We start from the raw sequence: 23177 nt of genomic DNA, 5'->3' as shown, positions 1-23177 counted from the left end.
ATAAATGAGTTACTGCTTTTTAGTTAATTTATTTCCTTGTTTTAAAATAAATGTCTGTTTTAAAACTATCTAGAAATAATTGAAAACTTAGAAAAACACTTGCACGAGTAAAAATTAGCAAAAACACAGCACCCATGTACTCATCATCCAGTCACCTATTGATAACATATTAGTCCATTTGGCTTTATAATGTACTCATGTGTCCTCCCATATATGTGTATGTATAAAATATACATAAGTTATGGCTAAATGGCCTTTTACTTTTTAATGCATATGTTTCCTAAGAATAGGGATATTCTGTTTCTGAAACACTGATACAGTATTCCAGTCCTGTCAGTTTTATTCAATTATGTCCTTCATAGCATGTTTCTATTCGAGTACAGGGTCCAGTCTAAGATTAGAAATTGTGTTTAGTTGTCATGTCTCTTTAGCCTCCTTTATAAAATGAATGCATGGTTCTAGAAAATACAGAAAATTCAGGTAAGGCAGAAAGAAAATACGTAAGTCCCCTGAGATTCTGCCACCCAGAACTAACTACTGTTAACAGTCCAGAAAACTACAAAAATATAGCTCTTGCTCTGTGTACTGGTTTGTAGTCAGTTCAGTCCAATTTAACAATATATAGTGACTTAAAATTTCCCAGGTGTCAAAATTCCAAGCACATTTATTCTTAGATTTATTTTTTAGTTCCTTTGCCATATGTGGCTAGAATAATAATAATCAAAATTCCCTTAATCAGCATTGTTCACCAGACTGCTTTTTGACCAAGATCCCCAATAGGAAACACATTTTTACATCACAGCCCACTAAATATGCACATAGCCACACATTAAAAGTTTTATGAAGCATTGCCCTTAATTGTTCGCAGTCACTTAGGTGTTTTCCATTTCTTTTTTCAAAGTGCTAGTTTTAGCTCATTACATTTCACAACCCCTAAGTGGATTCTGACTTATAGCTTGAAAACCCTGTCATGAACAAAATTAAAACAGGAAAATTGGTCTACCATCTCCCTTGCCATGTGCACTGTTGAGTAACTTCCTTTGTGATAGTTCTGAATTTGCCCCAACAAAAATATCCACTGGCTTTTACTTTGAAAGCTAACCTGCTTGTCATCCAGGTGTTGTCAGCACTGAGTGCACCACTTTGTAGATTTCCAGCCCTTAGATTCATCCCTTTACTTTGTAAACTCTTCTCTGTAAATAGCTTTCTTTGGGTTAAAAAATTGTTATTTGTTAAAATAAGCCCTTTTTCTAGTCTTAAACTTTAAATACATGAAATTGTTTTGTTCTGTAAATCAACTTAATTTCAGTATTACAAAATACTTTAAATTTAGAATGTTTTTTTTAAATCTTTTGTAATTACATAAGTAGCATCTACATTCAGTATAGAACATTTGACATTTCATAGATAGTGGTAAAAGGGAAACAATCATGATATTCTCTCACCCCCAGTACTTTAGTGAATAATCCTTCAGATTTCTTTCTATGCCAACATTATTCAACCACATAGCTATTATATGCTTTTTTCACTTAATAGTATTTGTAAATCTGATGTATAGTGTTCCTAATGTGCAGTGTTAGAAGCTGCACAGAAGAGTGTGGCAGTCTTTGAACCTGCTCATTTGGAGCACGGCTCTGCAAATTTCCTTGGGAACTATTTCCTCAAGCTGTTTTCAAACACAGAACCTCAGGAGTTTGAGGTTCAAACACACTAAATAATTTGTTCTGATCCACAGCTACCAAATGGTTCGGCCAACAGGACGTCTCAGTTGAAAGTTGTAGAAGTCAAGCCTGATATGTTTCCTCCATATAAGTACAGCTGCACTGTCACACTGGTAAGTGCAGCCAGGAGATGGGTTAACCCAGAGGTGGTTTGATTTTGTGGTTTAGGGTGAGTAAAAGTCTGGTGGGTGGGGAGTAGTGGTAGTCAAGAGTGAAAGGAGGGTCAGGGATAGATCATTGATTCTGAAGCCCTGTCACTAATACAAATAATAGCTCCTGGGCGAATCAGCTAGAATTGTTTTTCCAGGAGAGATCTATAAAGCTGAGATCAGGGTATTTCACTGAAAGTAGTTGGAGATGAGAATCTAGTTCAGTTTAGCACTCAGCAGTCTTTGGACCTTTTAGCCTCAAAAGTGTGTTCCATATACAAGTTTGGGAAATGTATTCTTCCTCCCCAAAATGGAATCACATTCAAAACTACTTATTTTGTTTAGCCTGGCATTTCCCACCAAGGTTTTTCCTTTCCCTCTCCTTTATTTTTAACATAACACAGGTTTGTGGCTTTGGGGTCATTCTTTTGGAGGGTAAGCATTGTGGAACAGTGGAATAAACACTTGATGTCTAAAATTCCTAGTCCAGAAGTGGATCTGGCTCTGCTGCTAGCATGCTCTCTCATCTTAGGCAAGGCTCTTTCCTTCTCTGGTCCTCAGTTTTTATTGTCTCTAACATGCTGCGTTGGTTTCTCTTGCTCTTAACATTCTCTAATTTTGTTGATCCTTACGATGTCAACCAGCCAAATACCTTTGACAGGTTCTCTGGCTAAGTTGAGTAAGATACATAGCTTTTGATAGAGGAGCTACATTTTTATAAATTCTTACCAGATACAGAGTCGTTTACTCAAAAAAAGGTGTATTGAGCACCTGCTCTGTGCCAGGCTTTGTACTGGGGATTCAGTAGTAAACAAGACAGCACAGGATGGCAGATTAGTACTAGTCTGGCCTGATCTTAAAGGAGAATGTGTCTCTTATGCTGAGATCTCAGTTTTCTTTTTCCAAAGGTTTAATTACTACCTTCTGGATGCCATGCATATTCTCATCACCCCCTCCCTTTGGCTACAGTTGGCCACTCTGGTTACCATCTGGTGAAAACTGCCCAGGACCGACCGACCCTCTCTTGACTGATTAGACAGCATCTTGTCATAGGAGACTAAATGCTAGAGCTTTTAGTTTCAGTATTTTAGAAATTACAATTTGTATTTAGGAAGGGCTGGAAGTCTTTAGTACACCACAGTCTCTTATACTTCATTAGAACAGGCCTGCTTCATTTTGTTAGTTGCCTGAGCCTTGGAGGCATTCAAATCTCTGACCTTTGAGAGTCAACTCACTTATTTGACAGCAGGAGAAGGACTTGACCAAATTATACAGGCTGTGTTAAGAGTAAATGGGAAACTGCAGAAAAGGGATCTTGCTTTAAGTCTCTTTGGAAATTAGTCGAAATCTGGGTTTGCATTTGCCACTTTCTTCTCTGATTTATTGATAGCTGATCATCCTGGTTCTTGGCTCTGTCCAGGTATAACTCAATTTTTGAAGAATTGAACATTGGTCTTACTTTTTTAGGATTTGGGCCTGGCTACATCAAGAGGCCGGGGAAAGTGCAAGAATCCCTCTTGTAGTTATGTCTACACCAACCGGCATAAACCACGGATTTGCCCCAGTTGTGGTTTTAACCTTGCCAGAGACCGGACTGAGAAAACCACCAAGGCTCTCGTGAGTTCCTTCCCCAAACACATCCCTTGGCCTTGGGTTGGGCTCTGTTAATGAAACTATTTTGGTAGAAATAAAAGGATTCCTTAGTACATGGTAGTACCTAGAGCACCAGAGCGGGAAACAGGGTATAGGTTCTGAACCTGGGCAAGTGCCTTCTCTGCGGACCTCCTTACCATTGCCTGGGTGAGGGGATTGACCAGGTACCTTGATCTCTGAGACTCTTCTGGCCCCATGAACCAAAGAGAATGGTAACACAGGCCTTAAATAGGATTCAGAAGAAGAGATGGAAAGATTACATTCTTTTAGCTCTGAGGTCTGATAGAGGGCCTGTTACTAGTATTTTAGTAATTAGAGAATGCCAACCCCAAGACTGGATTAGATCGCTGCCTCTTACATTCCTTGCAGAGCTTTGGCTAATCACAGAGCTTTACTTCTAGCAGCCTTGTTAGCAAACCTACTCTCTGAAGTTGAATCAAAGTATATGAGTAATAAAACACGTGGTATCCTTAGGGCTTGCTTTTTATTATTAGAACCAGAAAAAAAATGGGCTTTTTCAGAGGTCTTGTGAATTTCCATATGTGAGTTTTCTTAAGTGAACAGAAAGTGACAACATCTTTGGCGGCAAGTAGAATGACTAGGTTGAGAGTAGTTAGAGGAATGTCAACTGATCTGCCTTGCAGGGGAAGGATGACACATGGTCAGGGTCTGAATTGGAGCCTGGCCACTCCACATCTAAGCTGGGTCTTGCAAAATGGGCAGGATTTGGATGTAAGGGGAAGGCATGCTGTACTCACGGACAAGGTTGAGCAAAAGTGAAGAGACAGAGAGTTGGTGGGTGTTCACTTGGCCAGAAGAGAGGGTGTATGGGGAGGAGTATGAAAATAGCCTTGAAAGGCACGTCAGGGCCCTATCATAGAAGATCTTTAATGCTAGACTGGGCAGGGTGTCTTTTAGTCCTGGGGTCCCACTGAATGTCCTTGAGTCAGAGAAAGGCCCAGAAGAAGGTTAGGTGAGGAGGGATACATGTATGGATAGAACTGAGAAGTGGGTAGAGTTGCTTCAGACTTCAAGGTTTCTTTGCATATGGGGAGGGGCCTTTCTAGCAGGCAAGTCTCATCCCCTTGTCTCTAGGTCTGTTTCTGTGCTTGAGGTGGTATTCTGAGGTTACCATCTTTGTGAGAAAGGGAAGTGGAACTAAAGTCTGTGAACATTCATGGCTTAGTGGAAAAAAAACACTGGGACTAGGAACCAATAGACCCTGAGCTGAAAGCTTTTGTTTTTCCCATCAATAAAGTAAGGTGGCAAAGTGTATTAGATTTGGGCATTTTATTCTCAGGGGCATGAGCCCTAGAGAAGACTCAGAATTGAGCATCAAGCATATATTTATAGTATTTTAGTAATTAGAAAATAGCATGTAAATGGCTCCACAGTTTCCATCACATTCTGCTGTTCCACTGGTGCCCTCTGCTGGCAGTGAGCTTTCTTCCCAAATTCTCCCTGTGTTTACTTGTTCCTCTTCATTAGCATCACACCTTGTCTTGACTCCCTTTTTTAATTCATTGTGAGACTAGAATCTCCTTTAGGCCAAGTATATCTGTTTCTCCCCTCCCCCCCCCCCCCACCTTCTAACCCTGGAGCTTCCATTCACAATACAATAATGTATTGATCAGTAACTATGGGAGGGAATTGCATTCTGTGTGGGTAGATGCTCTGAACATTCCTTTCTATAATTATTGGTTTGCGGCATGGAAGTGGGTGTTGGTCTCTAGGTCTTGGATGATGAGGTCACTTAACTTTCCAGGTCAGGCAGGAATTGTCTAGGGACCTCTTGCCAGTTTATGTCAAATTCCACTCTCATTTATGTTCTTCTGTCTTTGATTAGTTGACTATGCCAAGAACCCTCATTTTCAGCCATTCCCTTATCTTCCAATATCCTTAATTTTAGGAGAAATAAATGTCATTATGGTTTTCCACAACATAAAACATAGGTCAGAAACTTAGGAACTTGGTGTGTATTGCTCTTTGGAACCTCCTGGCAGCCATACATTTCCTATGCAATGGGAAATGGCTGTAATTAAGATTGCAACATCTTGGCTGGAACAGTTCTCATTCCTTTCCACCTTCCAACTGTGGCTCAGAGCCAAAGGATAGTATAACTGCCAACTTATAGACCAGCCTGTGGTTCAACATAGTGAATACGGGGAACACACACTTCCCAGGGCAACGCATTTCTAGTGTTACTCAGCTCTTCGTTCATTCTTTCAGGCATTTCATATACTGAATACCTACCACTGGTCAGGCTTTTGGACATACAAAGCTGAGTAGGACATAGTCCCTTCGCTTAAGGAGCTTATGCTCTAGTGCAGGCGAAAGATAAGGAACCAAACTTATAGTCAGTTGAGATGAATTGTTATAGGATGTAGAGTTAATAGAAAACTTTTTTTTATTAAACACATAACTTCTATAAAGCAATGTATACTATGTACAGCAACTATAAATTAGTATCTTTTGTGTACTCTGGCCTCATGCAGGTATTGAGACTTAGTAAATAAGCAGGGACCCTATACTCACTCAAGAGGGGAAACGTAGTTTACCAGCTGTGAGAAGGTGCATTCTGCAATAAAGGAATGGTCTCTGGGAGCATGGAGAAGGGAATATTCAGGCTGCATTGGCACAAGGAACCTAATGAACATTTCAGAACCTTGTTCCTGGAAGCCTCTGATTAGTATATAAAGTCCTCTTATACCTAGAAGCCACAAAGCATTAAAGATAAAATAGAGGCCCCGTTCACGGATTCGTGCACTGGTGGGGTCCCTCGGCCTGGACTGCGCCCTCTGGCAATCCAGGACCCCTTGGGAGATGTCAGAGGCCGGGGCATGGATTCTGCCCGATCTCCACAAACCAGGCCAAGGGCCCTATGCACCTGGCCTCTAATATGGACATGAGACCTTTGGTAAATTTCTTCCTGGCCTCCCCCTATTTCCTTCCTCAGATTCATCAGTCTGTTTCATGTTTACATGCCTGTGCATTGAGCGTCTGCCTCCAGGTGGTCAGTGCATGTCATAGCTACTGGTCAAATGGCCGCTTAGTCTTTTATATATATAGATAGATACTTTACTATGGATATTTGTTTATATATGAAAACTACCATTCATGGTATTTTCATTGCATCCCAGGCTTTACTTACAATATCATCTTTATTCTGTACAACTACTCTAGGAAATTATTAGTATTTTGGTCCTCCATTTCACAAGGAAATTAAAGCTTAGAAAGATTAAGTAATTTGCTTTGGGTCACACACATACAGTTGTTAAGTAGCATAAGCAGAACTGAAGACCAGGTCTGTTATCCTCCAAATCCCCTACCTGGTGAATGTGAGCTGACACTTGAAACCTTTACTAAGAGGTGTATTGTGTATAGTCTTCTCATTTCTTTTTTTTTTTTTTTTTTTTTTCTTTTTCTTTCTTTTTTTTTTTTTTAATATATTTTATTGATTTTTTTTACAGAGAGGAAGAGAGAGGGATAGAACATTAGAAATAGTCTTCTCATTTCATTGATAGAGAAACTGAGTGCCAGAGGGAGAAAACTCCTGCCATAAGTCACAAGTGAGTTATTAGCTGAGCTGGTTAGGAACCTAGGTTTCCCACCTCTCTGTCATCGCCCATCCCTCTGCCACTCACAGCTCTCCTGATGTAGCCCACAGCTGGTTCTTCTTGCCCTGGGTGCTTGGTGATCAATCCACTCTCTTCCCAGGAGGCAAGCTCAGCACTCCCAGATGTGCTGAGTGTCACAGAGCCCCTGAGCGCAGCCCAGAGGGAGATCCAACGCCAGTCCACGTTGCAGCTGCTCCGCAAAGTCCTGCAGATTCCTGAGAATGAGTCTGAGCTGACCGAGGTCTTTGCCTTGATTCACGAACTCAACAGCTCTCGACTCATTCTGTCCAGCGTCAGTGAGGAGACAGTCACCATCGAGCAAACCTCTTGGTCAAATTATTATGAGTCTCCATCCACGCAGTGCCTTCTCTGTAGCAGCCCATTGTTTAAAGGGGAACAAAAGTAAGCAGCCCTTTCACATTTTCTGCCCCTAACTGCCCCGTCTCACTTGGCCCGTACAACTTTCTTTCCTCAAACAACGTTCAAGCTGTAACCTTTGAATATGTTATTCTCTGTGTTTCTTAGGTTTCCTTTACTTTTCCAATTGCTAATTAATAATAATAATTAGTCATCATCTATTCATTGAAAAATGCCTAAAAGTTATTGTCACCAATTTAAGATTTAGTTAACATCTGGACTGCCCAGCATAATGCTTGGATTTGGGAGTTCAGTGGGATTAGTTAAATTGGGTAACAAATTGAGAATTATAGTAAATTTGAGGATGATTCCACAGACCAGGTTTCAACAAAGTGGAACACTCACCTAAAAAAACTTGGGTGACAAGCTCTAGCACCTTCATTTTCCTATTGCAGTAAAGCCTTGAGAATTTTGCTATTCGTCACTGAGTCTTGGAGACTGATTAATGATTAAGAGGTTGATATTCTGTTTTTGTTGGTGATGTTTTGGGTACTAGTTCCCCAGCTGGGCCCCAAGAGTGCTGGCTGATGACAGCCAACCGGCTGCAGGTGGTGACTGCCCAGGTGAAGATGTGTCTGAATCCCCACTGTCTGGCCCTGCATAGCTTCATGGACATCTATACAGGTGGGTGCCAGCCTTTCTTCCCGCAGTGGCCCCCAAAGCAGGTTTGAGAACAGCCCCTGGGGTCAGACTCTGGTCCTGTGAGCCCTAGACCTTCTCTCAGATGGGGATTTTTCCTCCTGGGTGTCTCAGCTCCAGTATACATGTACCTCCTAAAGTGTTAGGATTATCCAGGATTTTTTTAAAAAAAATATTTTTATTGATTTAAGAGAGTATGGGAGATGGAGAGAGAGAGATAGAAACATCAGTGATGAGAGAGAATCATTGATCTGCTTCCTCCTGCACACCCCCTATTGGGGACCAAGCCCATAACCCAGGCATGTGCCCTGACTGAGAATTGAACCATGACCTCCCAGTTCATAGGTCGATGCTCAACGACTGAGCCACGCAACCGAGCTCAGGATCTTTAAGCAAAATTACTTTTTAAATAATAGATCCTGATTATAGAAAAGCTGGAAAATGCTGACAAGTAGAAAGAGGAAACTGAAAATCATTATTAATACTACCGTGAGATAAATTCTTAACATTATGCCCTCTAACCCCAGGTTTGTTATTCATCACTGCAGAATATAAGAAAGTGTGGAAGGATTTATAGGTTTATAGCTTTTCTTTCAACAAAAATGTCGTTGTGCTGGATGTTGCTTTGGAATGTGCTTTTTAAAATTTAGCAGTATATCATTGGCATCTTCTTGTGCGAGGAAGTAGAGAAATACATGGCCATTTTAAAGAAGTGGCACTCCAACTTAAAGTCCTCTTTATAATTAAATCTTGTGTACACAGCCTTACTTATTTCCCTAGGGCAAATGCTCAAAAGTGAAATTGCTACATATTCACTCATTTCCCCTCTGTTCATCAGCATCAAACATTTATTGAATATTCATTATGTACCAACCATTGTGATAATTTGAATCTTGAGTTTTATGTGTAGAATTGGGTGCTGAAGATTAAAAAGTATTTGTTATTCTGTCTTCAGAACCATATGGTGCCTCATTTTGAATTCATGCTTTCAGTGTCTTTCATTGCCAGATTGAGTTTGTACTATTTTATGCTCTTGCCCACAATTAATAGAATGCCATTTCCCTGCATTCTGTCTAGGCCAGTAAGTAGTACCTTATATGTATATTTATATGTGTGTGTATATGTACACACTTGATGATTAATGTTCATCAGATTTTTATGGGTTTTATTTGCCATTTGTATTTGTTCTTTGGTGAAGTATCTTTTTGATCTTTAGCCCATTGAATTGGGTTGTTCATTTTCTTCCTGTTTAGTTTTGAGAGTTCTTTGTATATTCTGGATACAAGTCCTTTGCCAGATAAGTGATTTACAGTTATTTTCTTAGGATCTTTGGCTTCTCTTCATTCTCTTAATAGAATCTTTCACAGGCATTCTTAATTATGATAAAGGCCAACTCATCAAAATTTTTATTTTATTTGATCAATTTTTTCTTTTAGGGATTTAAAAGAGAGAGGAAGGGAGAGAGAGAAACATCGGTCAGTTGCCTCCTGTATGCATCCTGACTGGGGATGGAACCCACATTATAAGTTTGTGCCCTGACCAGGAATTGAACCTGCACTCCTTTTGTGCACAGGACGATGCTCCAACCAACTGAGCCACCAGGCCAGGGATAGAAACCTGTTTTTGATGTTCTATCTAAGATTTTTTTACCTGGGTGAGAGTCAAAAATACTTTCTTATTTTCTTCTAATAGTTTTATAATTTTGTGGTTTACATTTAGGCCTGTGAATTAATTTTTGTAAAAAGTGTGAGTCTGAGATCAAGTTCATTTTTTGTTTTGGCATGTGGATCTCCAATATCACAATTTGTTGAAAAGTAGTCCTTCATTTATTTGTTGAAATCAACTCATCATATACATATGGATCTATTTATGCATTCTATTCTGTTCCATTTCTTTATGTTGTTTAGTAGAGGCTTGGTGCATGAAATTTGTGCATGGGAAGGGGTGTCTCTCAGCCTGGCCTGCACTCTCTTGAATTTGGGACCCCTTGGGGGATGTCCTAAACCAGCAGTTGGACCTAAACCAGCAGTTGGACATCTCTCTCACAATCTAGGACTGGCTCCTAATCACTTACCTGCCTGCCTAATGCCCCTAACGGCCCTCCCCTGTCGGCCTAGTCACCCCCAACTGTTCTCCCCTGCTGGTCTGATCGCCCCTAACCCCTGCCAATCTGATCTTGCCCCTAACCTCCTGCCTGATCTCACCCCTAACTGCCTCTGCCTTAGCCCTCAACCACCATGGCTTTGTCCAGAAGGAAGTTGGATGTCTAGAAGATGGCCAGTTAACCCAGTCTAATTAGCATATTACCCTTTTATTATTATAGACTAGAGCACATGTGTCAAACACAAGGCCCATGGGCCAAATCCAGCCCGCCAGGCCTTGCAATGTGGCCCGCACCGCGCTGTCATCACTGCACTCCGCTGTCAGTTTATGACATTGTCAGTTTATGACTGTTCAGTAAACCATTCGGCCCGCGATTTAGGCTGGATTTTAGATTTTGGCCCCTTCTCTGATTGAGTTCGACACCCCTAGACTAGAGGCTGGTTGCAGGAATATTCCTGCAGCCAGGCTTCCTGCTGTGGTTGCCACCCTGCCTGCTTCCCTCCCTTCTCCACCACCCCGCCCTTCTCCCCCGCCCCGCTTGCTTGCTTCTTCACAGCTTCACTCCCTTCTGTAGCACTTGGCTTCTTTATGCTGTCTTCAGTCTTTGCTCTGGCCTGGATATGCAAATTAACCACCATCTTGGTTGGGTTAATTTGCATACTTGCCCTGATTTGCTGGTGGGCGTGGCTTGTGAGCATAGCGAAGGTATGGTCAATTTGCATGTTTCTCTTTTATTAGGTAGGATTCTTTGTCCCTATCACACTCTCTTAATTAGTATAACTTTATAGCAAATCTTATAATTAGGTAGTGTGAGTCTATCAGCCGGGGTGTGCCAGCAGTCCCACCTCTGCATGTGAACACCTTTTCTGACTGCTCATTGGCTAAGCTCCCGATACACCACTTGTGAGAGATAGATACACCACTTGCAGTGTTCTTGGTAATTGCGTAATAAGAACCCAAGAAGGTGATCTAGGGTTTTTTCACCTCACTCCTGGAGGAAAAAAATGAAGGTCCACTGCTGGAGGGGCTAAGAAATGTCATATCCTGCCCTAGCCGGTTTGGCCCAGTGGATAATCCTTGGCCTGTCGACCAGAGGGTTCGGGTTTGATTCTGATCAAGGGCATGTACCTAGGTTGCAAGATCCTCCCTGGCTGGGGCACAGGTCAGGGCTCATGCAGGAGGCAACCAATCTAAGTGACCCTCTCACATTGATGTTTCTGTCTTTCCCTCTCTCCCACGCTCTCTAAAAATCAATGGAAAACTATCGTAAGGTGAGGATTAAAAAAAAAAAAAGAAAAGAAAATATGAAAGAGACATCTTGAAAATGCCTAAAGAAAGTTGTCATTTTTTTTGTGGTGAAGGGACTGGATTCGTGTTGATGAAAACATCTTGGCAGCTGGGGCAGCCAGCAGTGGCAGCAGCAATGGGGTGATGAGGGTGGCGCCTTCCCCTGATTAGCCCTGTTGCTTCCTGCAGAGGGAGGCCAGACTGTGGGGAGCGGGCCTAAGCCGTCAGTAGGATATCCCCTGAGGGACTCCCCTCCTCTGTGCATGAAATTCCTGCACTGGGCCTCTAGTTTCAATATAAAGTTAAGAATTAGCTTGTTAGTATCTACAGAATCTTGGTGGAATTTTAATTTAATTTTAATAGATTGTATTGAATCTATACATCAATTTGGGGAAGTTTGACATGCTTAAAAAATATTAAATTGTCCTATTTATGACCATGATTTTTCTCTCTGTTTTATTGGGTTTTTTTTTTATTTCTTTTATCATTTTATACTTTTCAGCTTATAGGTCTACACATTTTGTTAGATTTATTTTTTAAAATATATTTTTATTGACTTCAGAGAGAGAGGGAGAGAGAGATAGAAACATCAATTATGAGAATTACCAATCAACTGCCTCCTGCACGCCCCCCACTGGGGACCAAGCCTGCAACTCAGGCATGTGCCCTCAACCAGAAACAAACCTGAGACCCTTCAGTCCATAGGCCAATGCTCTATCTACTGAGCCAAACAAGCCAGGACAGATTTATACCTAAGTATTTTTTGTAGTAACTATTTATAGATTATTATAGTTTTTAAAAATTTATCAATTTAATAGGTAAAAGCTGGTATATAATTTCTTAATTTCTTTGATTACTAAGAAGATTGTCTTTTATGTGTTTTCTGTTTTCTCCATGACTTTCTTTTGTGAATATTTTCATTCTGTTTTGGGTTATTTTGTTGACAGAACTCTTCCTCAGTTTATTAATTATTCCTTTTTTATTTTAATTGGTTCAAGTCTAACTTTATTATTATTTTTTAATCTTTATTGAAAGTATTACGCATGCCCTCTTTTTCCCCCATTGACCCCCTCCAGCCAAGCCCCCCCTCTCCCTCGCCCCCACCCTAGGCCTTCAGCACCCTATTGTATATTATATGCATACAAGGTCTTTGATTGATTACCTCCCACCCATCCACTTTCCCACCCTCCCACCCTTCCCACCCCTCACTTTCCCTCTGAGATTCCTCGTGATCTGTTGTCTTTAAAATTGTGATTTTTTGTTTTGTTTTGTTTTTTTGTTTTTTGTTTTAATTTTTATGTAATCATTGTTTTGATCTTTATGGCTTCACAATGTATCATGCTTAGAAAGGGGGTGAAAGGGGACATGAGTAATACTTTCCCCATTCCTTATACGAGCACATATTCCATAATATGCTTTTGTGCATTATGTATTGTGCAAATGTAAAATCACCCTCTTTTATTTGTCTTAAACTGACTACATTTAAATTTCTCTGAGTCTTTTAACAAAAATTTGGGTGGTTTTTTACCGTTTCACATTCTCTACACACCCCTGGGCTAAAAGATACTCCAGTGCAGCCGTGCGAGGTTGTGAGGACTGAACTGGGTGGTAGGAAGATGCTTCTTTTTTTTCTTGTGTTATTTTACTATTTGCTTTTTTCACTTAATGTATTATAGACAACAGCATGTCATAGCATTTAGGTCTACCATATTCTTTGTAATGATGCAGAATTTGCTATTTTATAACTGCACCATAGTTTATTTAACTGTTCCTTGATTGGGCTTTTAGTTCCCAGTTTTTTGTCATTGTGGATGATGTTATAGTGAATTTCCCTGTTGCCTTTTCTTAACCTTCAGGTCTCTTCAATGTGGGGAACAAGGTGCTAGTGAGCCTGGACTTGCTCTTTGCAATCCGAAACCAGATTAAGCTGGGAGAGGACCCCAGAGTGTCTGTCAGCGCTGTTCTGAAGTCGGTGCAGGAGCAGGCAGGTAAAGGTTGGCTCCCTCCCTTTCCCAAGGTTAGGGCTAAGCTCCCTGGGGATTTTCAGTGATGGGCTTTGGTTGAAAGAGTCATCCAAAGATTTGTCCTTTGGTCATAGGTAGACTTGACCTAACTGCATGTTAATCAGACTCATTTTGAATACACAGTTTCTGGATGTCCCAGGGCTCATGCTGAGGTACCATCCTCCTTACTATTAGAAATTATTTCTGTGTGTGCTTTTCCCATCCCATCCAACCTGTTCTTACAGACTCCAGTTCTGCATTTTTCCTGCTGTGAGGTATTAGGGCAAAGGTACTAGAGCCAGACAGGCAGGCTTATGTTTGAGCCTTGGCTCTGCCACTAGTGGCACTGTGATTTTAACCAAGTTATTTTCTCTGTGCCTCAGTTTCTCCAGTTATAAAATGAGGAAAATAATAGCTCCTTGTTCAGAAAGACATGAGTTAAATGAGAAAATTTGAAGCTCTGCACATTGTCTAGTGCCTAGTATGTGCTTAGTACAGGCAGACATAACTGATTGGAATTGTCCTCCATGTTGCACTTGAGCACTTGAATGCCAGGGTGCTTGACCCTTGGGGTGGTTAGTACTCTTGGGTGTTCTGCAAGAGAAGCCATCGCAGAATTAGCTCATCCCCAGTGGCCTCGGGGTCTTTTTCGGTGACCTACTCAGAGCTCTTGCTCTTCTTCTAGAGAAGACGCTGGCCTCAGAGGAGCTAAGCCAGCTGCAAGAGCTGCTGTGCAATGGCTATTGGGCTTTTGAGTGCCTCACTGTCCGAGACTACAATGACATGATCTGTGGCATCTGTGGTGTGGCCCCCAAAGTGGAAATGGCCCAGAGGAGTGAAGAAAACGTGCTGGCACTCAGGAGTGTGGAGGTAAGTGTTTCTCTGTCACCGTGGTTAGCCTTTAGAACTGTCCTCACACTTCGCTGCCACCTCCTGCATGATGTATGTCCCCAGGGACAGATGACTCCAGTCCTGTCCTGTGTGAGAAGAGTGGCTTTTTCCTGGCACTGCCCAGGTTTTCATCTAAGGAAGGTCAGATGGAAATAGAGGCATTTGTTATCACTCAACAAGTTTATCACATGAACTAGGTACACTTTTTAGACACTTGGAAAAAGGCAGTTTAAAAAAAAACCCACAGAGTTTCTGTGCTCATGGAGCTCATCTTCTGGTTTGGGTAATCCGGGAAAAAACATTAACAATTTATTATAATAATAAAGTACATGCCTATATTATAAAGAATAAATTACAAGAAACGCGGTAACAGTGAAGCCAGGGTGTGGTGGGAAAGGGAATTCCTCTTTTATATAGAGTAGTCAGGACGGCCTCTCTGATAGCAGGGTGTTTGAATAGAGATTGGAGCCTGTGTTCTCCTCGGGGGGGGGGGGGAGGAGGGCGCATTCCAGGCAGAGGGAGCAGGAAGGATCTAAGGTGGGTTTGCGGGGCATGGTTGAGGAACACTAAGGACAACAGCAAGGCGGCTGGCATGTGTGGCCATGGAGAAAGTGGTAGAAGTGAGGTTCAGTAGGCTGGACTCTGTGTGGGGTCGTGTGGGCCATTTTAAGGATATGCTCTGGGGGAAATGAGAGTGTCTTAAGGGTTTTGAGGATCTGATCTGATCTATTATCTTTGTGTGAACATTTTTTAGTTAAGAACCTAACACCAAACTCAGATAGGTTTGCATATTCTAACAAATATCCAAGAAACCTGTGATTCCAATCATAGAAGAACAGCAAATATACAACTTATTGTATAAGGCCGTATAACCTTAAAGCAAAACCAGATGTTTACTATAATAGAAAAAATTGGAACTGATTATACTCATGAATATAGATGTTGAAGTCTTGAATAAGATAATAGCAAATCAACTTTAACAACAAATAAAGTAATCCATTGTGACTAAGTTTATTCCAGGAAAGCAAGATTGCTTCGATATTAGAAAATACACTAATGTAATTCACTCCTTAACAGATTAAAGGAGAAAAGCCATATGGTTATTTTATTAGATGTAAAAGAGGCTTTCAATGTTGTTCAACACCTGTTTATGATAAATCTCCTAGTAAATTGGAAATAATAGAGAATCTTCCCTAATCTAGTACAAGGGTTTAAAAAATCCCATAGTTTGATTAGCTCTTTCCCACAATCATGTCCGTTAGTCTGAGTCTGCACATTGTCGCTCTTGGGTTCATAGATGTTCTGAGTTTCCATCTCTGAACTCTGACCCGAAGACTAGAACAGGAAGTGACTCTTAAGGCACCAGGCTTGTAGCTCTGCCTGTTCACCACCAGGAGAGGTGTGGCTCTTCTGAGAAAAGCTTTAGCCTGTCGAGCTGCGTATATTTGAGATTTAGTTCATAGTCTCTTTTTCTTCCCATTTAAAAAAATTCATATGTTGATCAAGTATTTATACTTGAAGAACGGTAGTATATAATAAGACATATGAAAACAAGTATACTGCATGCCGGAGGTTTCTAAGTGTTGATAAAATGAATGGAAAAAAATTTTTGCTTCTGTGTGTGATCTCATCAAGAGGCTGTTCTACATTCATTCAAATCTGTTTACCTAATCATAATATTAACAATAATGCAGCTTGATTTATTGAGCATTTTATTACATATGCCAAGTTCTTACTCTGTGCTCAGTGCTTTAATATATACTGACTTCTCACCCTAATTCTGTGAGGTTTGTGTAGATGAAGGGAATGAAGCCCAGAGGGTCTTGCCCACGCTCATACAGCCAGGAAGAGGTGCTGGGACTTGGCCTCATTCTGGTTGTCTGACTCCAGAGTCTGAGCTCGTAAAGACTGCCATGCTCACCTGTACCTCCTGCGTCTCTGAGCTCTGATTTTTCTAATCACATTGGCCTGCAGAGGTTTCCAGAATAGACAGAAGCCCCCTTTCCCACGAGGCTCACGGCTCTTAGTCCTACCAGAGCTCTTTCTTCAAGCCTTCCCTTCATTCTCAGTGTGCATGAGTCTTCTCTTCTATGGCATTGGTTATTTCTTCTAGAGACTAGAGCTTACTTTATTTTCTTCCTTTTGTACAGCGGTGTGGTGTCTGTGGGGAAAATGGGATAGTTACTAACAAAGCTTAAATATGCAATTGTCTATGAGGACACTGCCGGGCTGGCCCCTTCCCTCAGGGACTGTATAGAGGAGGACCCTCTGGACAGCAGCCATGTCAGTTGCTCACACAGCATATTAGTTGGCATTTCCTGTCCCTTGTTGATGAAGAGGGTGGGTTCAGTTCCTTATGAAATTATGGTGGGAGACTGTCATGTACTCGCAGCATGTGCTCGTGCCCCGTGAGGTGGGGAAGGAAAGGGGAGGAAGATGGGGAGATAGATGTCTTGTGTAGAGCAGTAATCCTCAGGATTAGTGGACATAGGAATTACATTGGACAGTGGCTCTCAGTCTTATTAGTGTGGAGGGCTTGCTCAATCTTACCCACGCGGGTTCTGATTTAGTAGGTCTGGAGTGGACCTGAGAATTTGCCTTCCTAACAGTTCCCACATGCTTAATGCTCTTGCTGCTGGTTGAGAACTGCGCACATGGGGAGTCTGTGTAAAGTGCACACTTATAAATATAGTTCATACAGGTCACCATGTGCCCTGGTATTAGCACTGATAAGAAACATAAATGACTGCACCAAGTAATAGGATCTAGGTCACACTTTGAGGACCATATAAGGGGGATACCAGGAGAAAAACTGAGTAACTCAACTACTAGGTTCCTTCAATAGGTGAGTAAGTGCTACATGAGGTAGAGGAGATAGCTGTGTTCTGGCAAGATCTGGAGACCTTTCTGCAGGAGGTTAGGGATCAACGGGGCCTTGGAAGTAGGTAGAATATCACTACATTTTATTCTGATGATTCCTGCCAGCCAATATAGGCATTAAAGGGCATGGGCTTTGGAACTAGACCTTTGCATTCTGTTCTATCTTGCTCCAGTGGTCTCACTCAGACACCTCAGGCTTGTATGTAGCAAAGGACAGTTAGGTACTGAGATGTCAGATTTGGGGGCATCCCAGCAGTGCATGGCTGTTGTAAACCCTCTCCCCAGCCTTGGTTGCCCTGAGCGTATCAAGAGGGTAGGCTTTTGTGTTGCTAATATTCTGTGGCTCCTACAGTTTGACCTTTTTTATCCTGACCTTTTAGTTCACCTGGCCTGAGTTCTTGGGCTCTAGTGAGGTAAACGTGGAGGACTTTTGGGCCACGATGGAGACAGAGGTGATTGAGCAGGTGGCCTTCCCTGCCAGCATCCCTATCACCAAGTTTGATGCCTCTGTTATTGCCCCCTTCTTCCCACCACTCATGAGAGGAGCTGTGGTCGTCAACACTGAGAAAGACAAAAACCTGGATGTACAGCCAGTACCTGGTAAGGCCACCTGGTGGCTGACTGGGGTCAGGGAAGGGCCCAGTTAAGATGCACAAATGGCAGAGCCGGGGCCAGGCCCACCCTGGGCTCCTTCGGGAAAGAGAACAACCTGTGACATCCCCTAGAGATGAAAGTCATGATGTGGAGTTTCGAAGTGCTGCCAGCCATATTGTACAGGACTGACTCACATAGCCCATTGTCAGCCTTCAGGGATGCGCTGCGCTGAACAGTGGAAGTCCTCTGAGAAATGCTGATAAGGCTCCAAACTCAAAGGTTCTCGCTGATAAGTGTGGGGGTGGGGGGAGGCCAGGGAGTCTGCTTTCTGAACAGTCCTTTAGACAGTTTTACAGATGCCCTGCGGCATATACATTGAGACACCCTGGACTAGCTGTTGAGAGCATAGGTTTCTGACACCAAGAATTTGAGTCCCAGCATTGCCACTTAGCATTGGTAGCCATGTGACCTCCATCAAGTCCCTTCATTGCCCTGAGCCTCTGTTGCCTCATTGACAAACAGGGCATGATACGATTACCCATCTCCTGGGCTGTTGTGAAGATTAAGTGATCTAATTAGAGGATAGCCTTCTACTTTAAAAAAAAACAAACAAACAAACAAAAAACACCTGCAACTCACAATAAGAAATAGGTTCTGCATCATGACCCAGCATGATACTCCTAAGTAGGTACGTGTGTGTATCTGTAACTAAAGCAAAACTTTCATAAAACAGTATTTTTCCTTACCAAGTGCATTATACTTCGTTTTTAAAATTCTGAATATGTATGACCCACTGAAATAATTTTTCTCAGTATTTAATATGTTGTGATCCACTGGTTCTCAAACATTAGATGTGAGGCCCACCTCCTGTTTGCTGCTTCAAGGCCCAGGAAGTGTTTGTTTGTTTTTTGTATTTTTAAAAAAATATATTTTATTGATTTTTTACAGAGAGGAAGGGAGAGGGACAGAGAGAAACATCGATGAGAGAGAATCATCGATCAGCTGCCTCCTGTACGCCCCTCACTGGGGATGTGCCCGCAACCAAGGTACATGCCCTTGACCGGAATCGAACCCGGGACCTTTCAGTCCGCAGGCTCTATCCACTGAGCCAAATCAGTTTCGGCAGGAAGTGTTTTTTTAAGGCCCCCACATATTTCTGTTGATGAGGCAGGTTCAGGAATCTTGTATAGAGAACATTTTAAAATGGGAGTTGCTACTTCTTGTTGCTGTGGCTGTGGTAAGCACCTGAGATTCTGAAAAACCTTCACAGGTTAAAGCTGGCCCATTTGGGAGTTCTTTGCAAGGGCACTCTGCCAGATCTCCCAGACGTTCATGGGCACAAAGCAGTCTGAGAAACTTCAGATCTCTGCAGAAGTCATAAGATCTGCCTTTAGTCCACCTCTCCCAGCACCCAGGGCAGAGCTCAGGGCAGAGCCTGCTTCCAATCCTTGCTTACTGTAGGCCTTGCCCCCTTGTTCTCATCCTCACGCATCAGGTACTGCCCGTGACCTCTATGGCTGAGGCAGTGCCCTCCCCTCAGCATGTTGTCTCTTGCAGGCAATGGCAGTGTCTTGGTGAGGCTGCTGCAGGAGGGCACCTGCAAACTGGAGGAGATGGGCTCCTACAGCGAGGAGGAGCTGCAGCAGCTGCTGAGGCAATGTGGCATCCCCTTTGGGGCAGAAGACTCCAAGGTGAGTGTTGGGTAGCAGTAGACTGGGACATTGGGAGCAGGCTGGTGGTCCATTCTTTTGGCCAGGAATATGAACACCTGTGACTGGGCACCTGTGTTAGACAGAGGATGCTGGCAGTCAGGGAGGCCTGGGAGATAATTAGCAGTCAGATGGTAACATGCATGTGAGGCCTGTCCCTCCGGTCATTCATCTATGGATGGTAGTGGGTTCAGAATGTGGGCTTGGGCATCCTGGCCTCCTGTCTACTGTGTGTGGCCTTGGGTAAGCACCTTATATCATATATACATATATACATATATATATATTTCTAAAGGAAGAGAGAGGGAGAGAGATGGAAACATCAGTGATGAGAGAGAATCATTCATTGGCTGCTTCCTGCACACCCCACACTGGGGATCAAGCCTGCAACCCAGGCATGTGCCCTGACTGGGTATCGAACCATGATCTCCTGGTTCATAGGTCGACGCTTAATCACTGAGCCATGCCAGCCAGGGCAGCACCTTATATTTCTGAGCTTTGTTTTTCTCATTTTGCAAAGTGGAAATAACTAAAATACCGACCTCGAGAGATTGTTATCAGGAAGCAAGCACTTTGCACAGTGCCTGGTTGCCACTTATCCAGGCTCCTAAAGAGTGAGTGCTATGATGGTTCATTGTGTGTGTGTGTGTGTGTGTGTGTGTGTGTGTGTGTAGGAGTGCTATATTCATAAGTTATTTACTTCTCTTCATACTGATAAAGCTGTTGGACATTTTATGTTTCTTTCAAGTTTAGACTCAAATATTAGAAAAGTAGGAATGCAAGCCTCAGAGAGGCAGCTCTGTCAGCCAGGCTGGCTCTGTCTGTGACCCTCCTGTCTGGGCCTCGGGGTCCTCATCTCTACCTAGAGGACATTGGGTTGGCAAGGCTCAAGGCCCATTGCGGTCTTGACGTCTTTTGCGTTGGGTATTGAAGGGAGCATGTGGTGCTGGGCGCAGGCCTGGCCCTTTAGCATTCACTGCTGTTTTTAATCTTGATTTCTCCAGGACCAGCTCTGCTTTTCCTTGTTGGCCCTCTATGAATCTGTACAGAATGGAGCCAGAAGCAGACAGCCCCCACCTCATCTCACAGGGGGTAAAATCTACAAGGTGTGCCCCCATCAGGTAAGAGTGTAACAAGGAGGAGCCTGGGGGGAATGCTCATGGCGCCTTGCCCACCGTCTGACTGAGCCAGCTCGTCCCATGGGAGCTGGCCCTGAGCTCACGGGCAGCCTGTGGAGTAAGTCCAGATTGTCAGGTGCCACACTTAGGCCACGCAGGGAGCCTGGGTTATCATCAGTGAGTGTTTACTGAGCTCCCGGCCGTGTGCTGGCCCCGCCTTAGCTGCTGAGGGTACAGAGGTGAGCAACGATGGCTTTCCTTCCTAGTGGACCTCATTTTAGTGAGGAAACAAAGTCACCACAGCTTTGGACAAGGGAAGTGACAGTGAGGGACCTCCTGACCTTGCGGCAGCCAGAGAAGACTGAGAGCCCAGTGACAAGTGAAGGAAGGAATGTTCCAGCAGAGGGAAGAGCAGCCACCCTTCCCGCCTCAGTGGGGAAACCTAGTGAGCCAAGAGAAGGGTGGCTGGAGGGGTCACCAGGTCACCAGATCATGTAAGGCTTTGTAGGCCAGACCAACAGTTTGGATTTTTTTCTCTGAGACCACTGACTGGTTTTGAATGGGGAATGGGATAAACATGGCCTGGGTTTGGTGTGAGGTCACTGTCTGTCTGTAGGGGGTGTGGAAAGGGCAGGCACTGGTGTCACTCTGGAAAGCTCGTGGTGTTTGACAGAGTGGGCACAGGAACACAAGGGTATAACACCCCGTGCACAAGCACTACATAGCAGGGCGAGAGTGGCGGGAGGGGGTTGAGGTGGGGCGGACTGGCAGAGCTTCAGTTCACTGAGATGTGTGAGTGGGCAGAGCGACCTGGCTGTCAAAAAAAAAGTCAAGTTGTCAACTTCAACAAAGCTGTGTCTGTGGGAGACGCTAGATGCCTGCACCTGGCAGAGCGGAGCCTGCTCCAAGGAGTATATTCATGTGCCTGAGGCCATCTCACGACAACACAGGGACACATGTGAGAGCTGGAGATCGCAGGGCTGTGATGGAGGAGCCGTATCACTTGGAGGCGGCAGCCAGGTCTGGTGGATGTGAAGGTGGAGGCAGAGGCAGAGGCAGAATGCTCCAGTGTACACACAGCTGCCTGGCTGTGGAGGGGGCTTGGGGGCCCTGTCAGTGGAGGTGTTAGCTTGCATCAGGGTCTGGTTGGGAGTTTCTTAGAATACAGCTGCCTTGGTTTTGGGATAGAGCCCAGGAACTTCATTTTTAACCAGCTTCTAGCTGCCAGTGCTATGCAGCCAGCTTAGGGAAGCACTAGGCCGGGTGGTGTACTGGGTAGGGTGATGTGGTGGCAGGATGGGGAGAGAGGTTGGAGCGGATGACCTGGGAGTTTTTAAGCCTCAGCTGAGGACCGGACTTTCCCAACTCTCCTCAGGAGGTCAGGGATGAGCTGGCGACTTCATTTAGGGACAGAAGGAAGACAGAAGCAGGATGTTATGGGCTCTGTCTGGCAGGATGGCTGTGGCTTCAGTCACAAAACCTGATTGTTCGTCTTCCTGGGAAGAAGCCATTGAGGACTCCACTCAGTCCTGTGCTGTGCCCTCCATCTACCTGTAGGTGATCTGTGGCTCCAAGTACCTTGTGAGGGGCGAGAGTGCCCGGGACCATGTGGATCTGCTGGCCTCTTCCCGCCACTGGCCACCTGTCTATGTGGTGGACATGGCCACACCGGTGGCCCTTTGTGCTGACCTCTGCTACCCAGAGCTGACCAATCAGATGTGGGGGAGGAACCAGGGCTGTTTCTCTAGTCCCATGGAGCCGCCTGTGGTGAGTTTTCTTCTGAGGACCTGGAATAAATTCTGCAGGTCATGTCGTCCCCCCTCCCCCCGGTTTTTCAGTAAGCCCTTCTCTCTAGCATCCTTCCTTCATCAGTATTTGCCTTGATGTTCTGGAACTATTTACTCCATAAATTTTACTGACCAGCCCCTGTGTGTGTGTGTGTGGCCACAGCATGTCTCTTAAGGTGCCACAGTTATCTTAGGGGTCAGGGTTGCCTTCCTGATAAGCCTAGAAAATTGCCTCCTTGGATAGTCATCATGGACACTTGATATACTGAAGGCCCCAATCAACCCCGAATTGGATTTAACCATGAATATACTGCATGTCATGTCTTTTATGATATGGAGACACAATGGCTTAGAAAACACCTAATCCAACCCTCTCCTTTTACTAAAGGGGGAAGTAGGCCCGGAGTGGGAAATAGACTTGTCCAGTGTCACACACATGTCCGTGACAGAGCCCATGTCTGTGTTTTGGTACATTGTATGAAGCAATGGCTCTTACCAGAGGCATGTACCCTCCAAGGCCAGCTGAACCCTGTACAGACAATAGGAGAAAGGGGGCATCATTGTCATACTCACCTTTTCCTTGTTCCCTGGGGCTCACTGGCTCGGGGC

The 23177-nt window shown here is 43.7% G+C and overlaps 1 protein-coding gene across 3 annotated transcripts in view; it reads left to right on the top strand.

The window, feature by feature from the left end:
* The window catches only part of HMGXB3 (HMG-box containing 3), a 43260-nt gene that overhangs the window by 18402 nt on the left and 1681 nt on the right, over nt 1-23177 (top strand). For 2 of the 3 annotated variants that reach the window (XM_084884200.1, XM_084884199.1), the window contains 10 exons: nt 1736-1834; nt 3338-3487; nt 7241-7542; nt 8054-8181; nt 13443-13574; nt 14275-14459; nt 17741-17960; nt 19512-19645; nt 20668-20784; nt 22339-22548. In XM_084884200.1, coding sequence (XP_084740326.1) covers nt 1736-1834; nt 3338-3487; nt 7241-7542; nt 8054-8181; nt 13443-13574; nt 14275-14459; nt 17741-17960; nt 19512-19645; nt 20668-20784; nt 22339-22548 — 1677 coding nt within the window. The remainder of the gene's footprint in view (nt 1-1735; nt 1835-3337; nt 3488-7240; nt 7543-8053; nt 8182-13442; nt 13575-14274; nt 14460-17740; nt 17961-19511; nt 19646-20667; nt 20785-22338; nt 22549-23177) is intronic. The other variant, XM_084884201.1, reaches the window with a different exon arrangement.

Source organism: Pipistrellus hanaki (genome assembly GCF_964339955.1).
Source record: "Pipistrellus hanaki genome assembly, chromosome: 5".
NCBI lineage: Eukaryota > Metazoa > Chordata > Mammalia > Chiroptera > Vespertilionidae > Pipistrellus > Pipistrellus hanaki.
Note: the sequence above shows the minus strand (reverse complement) of the source record. Positions and strands in the feature narration are given on the sequence as shown.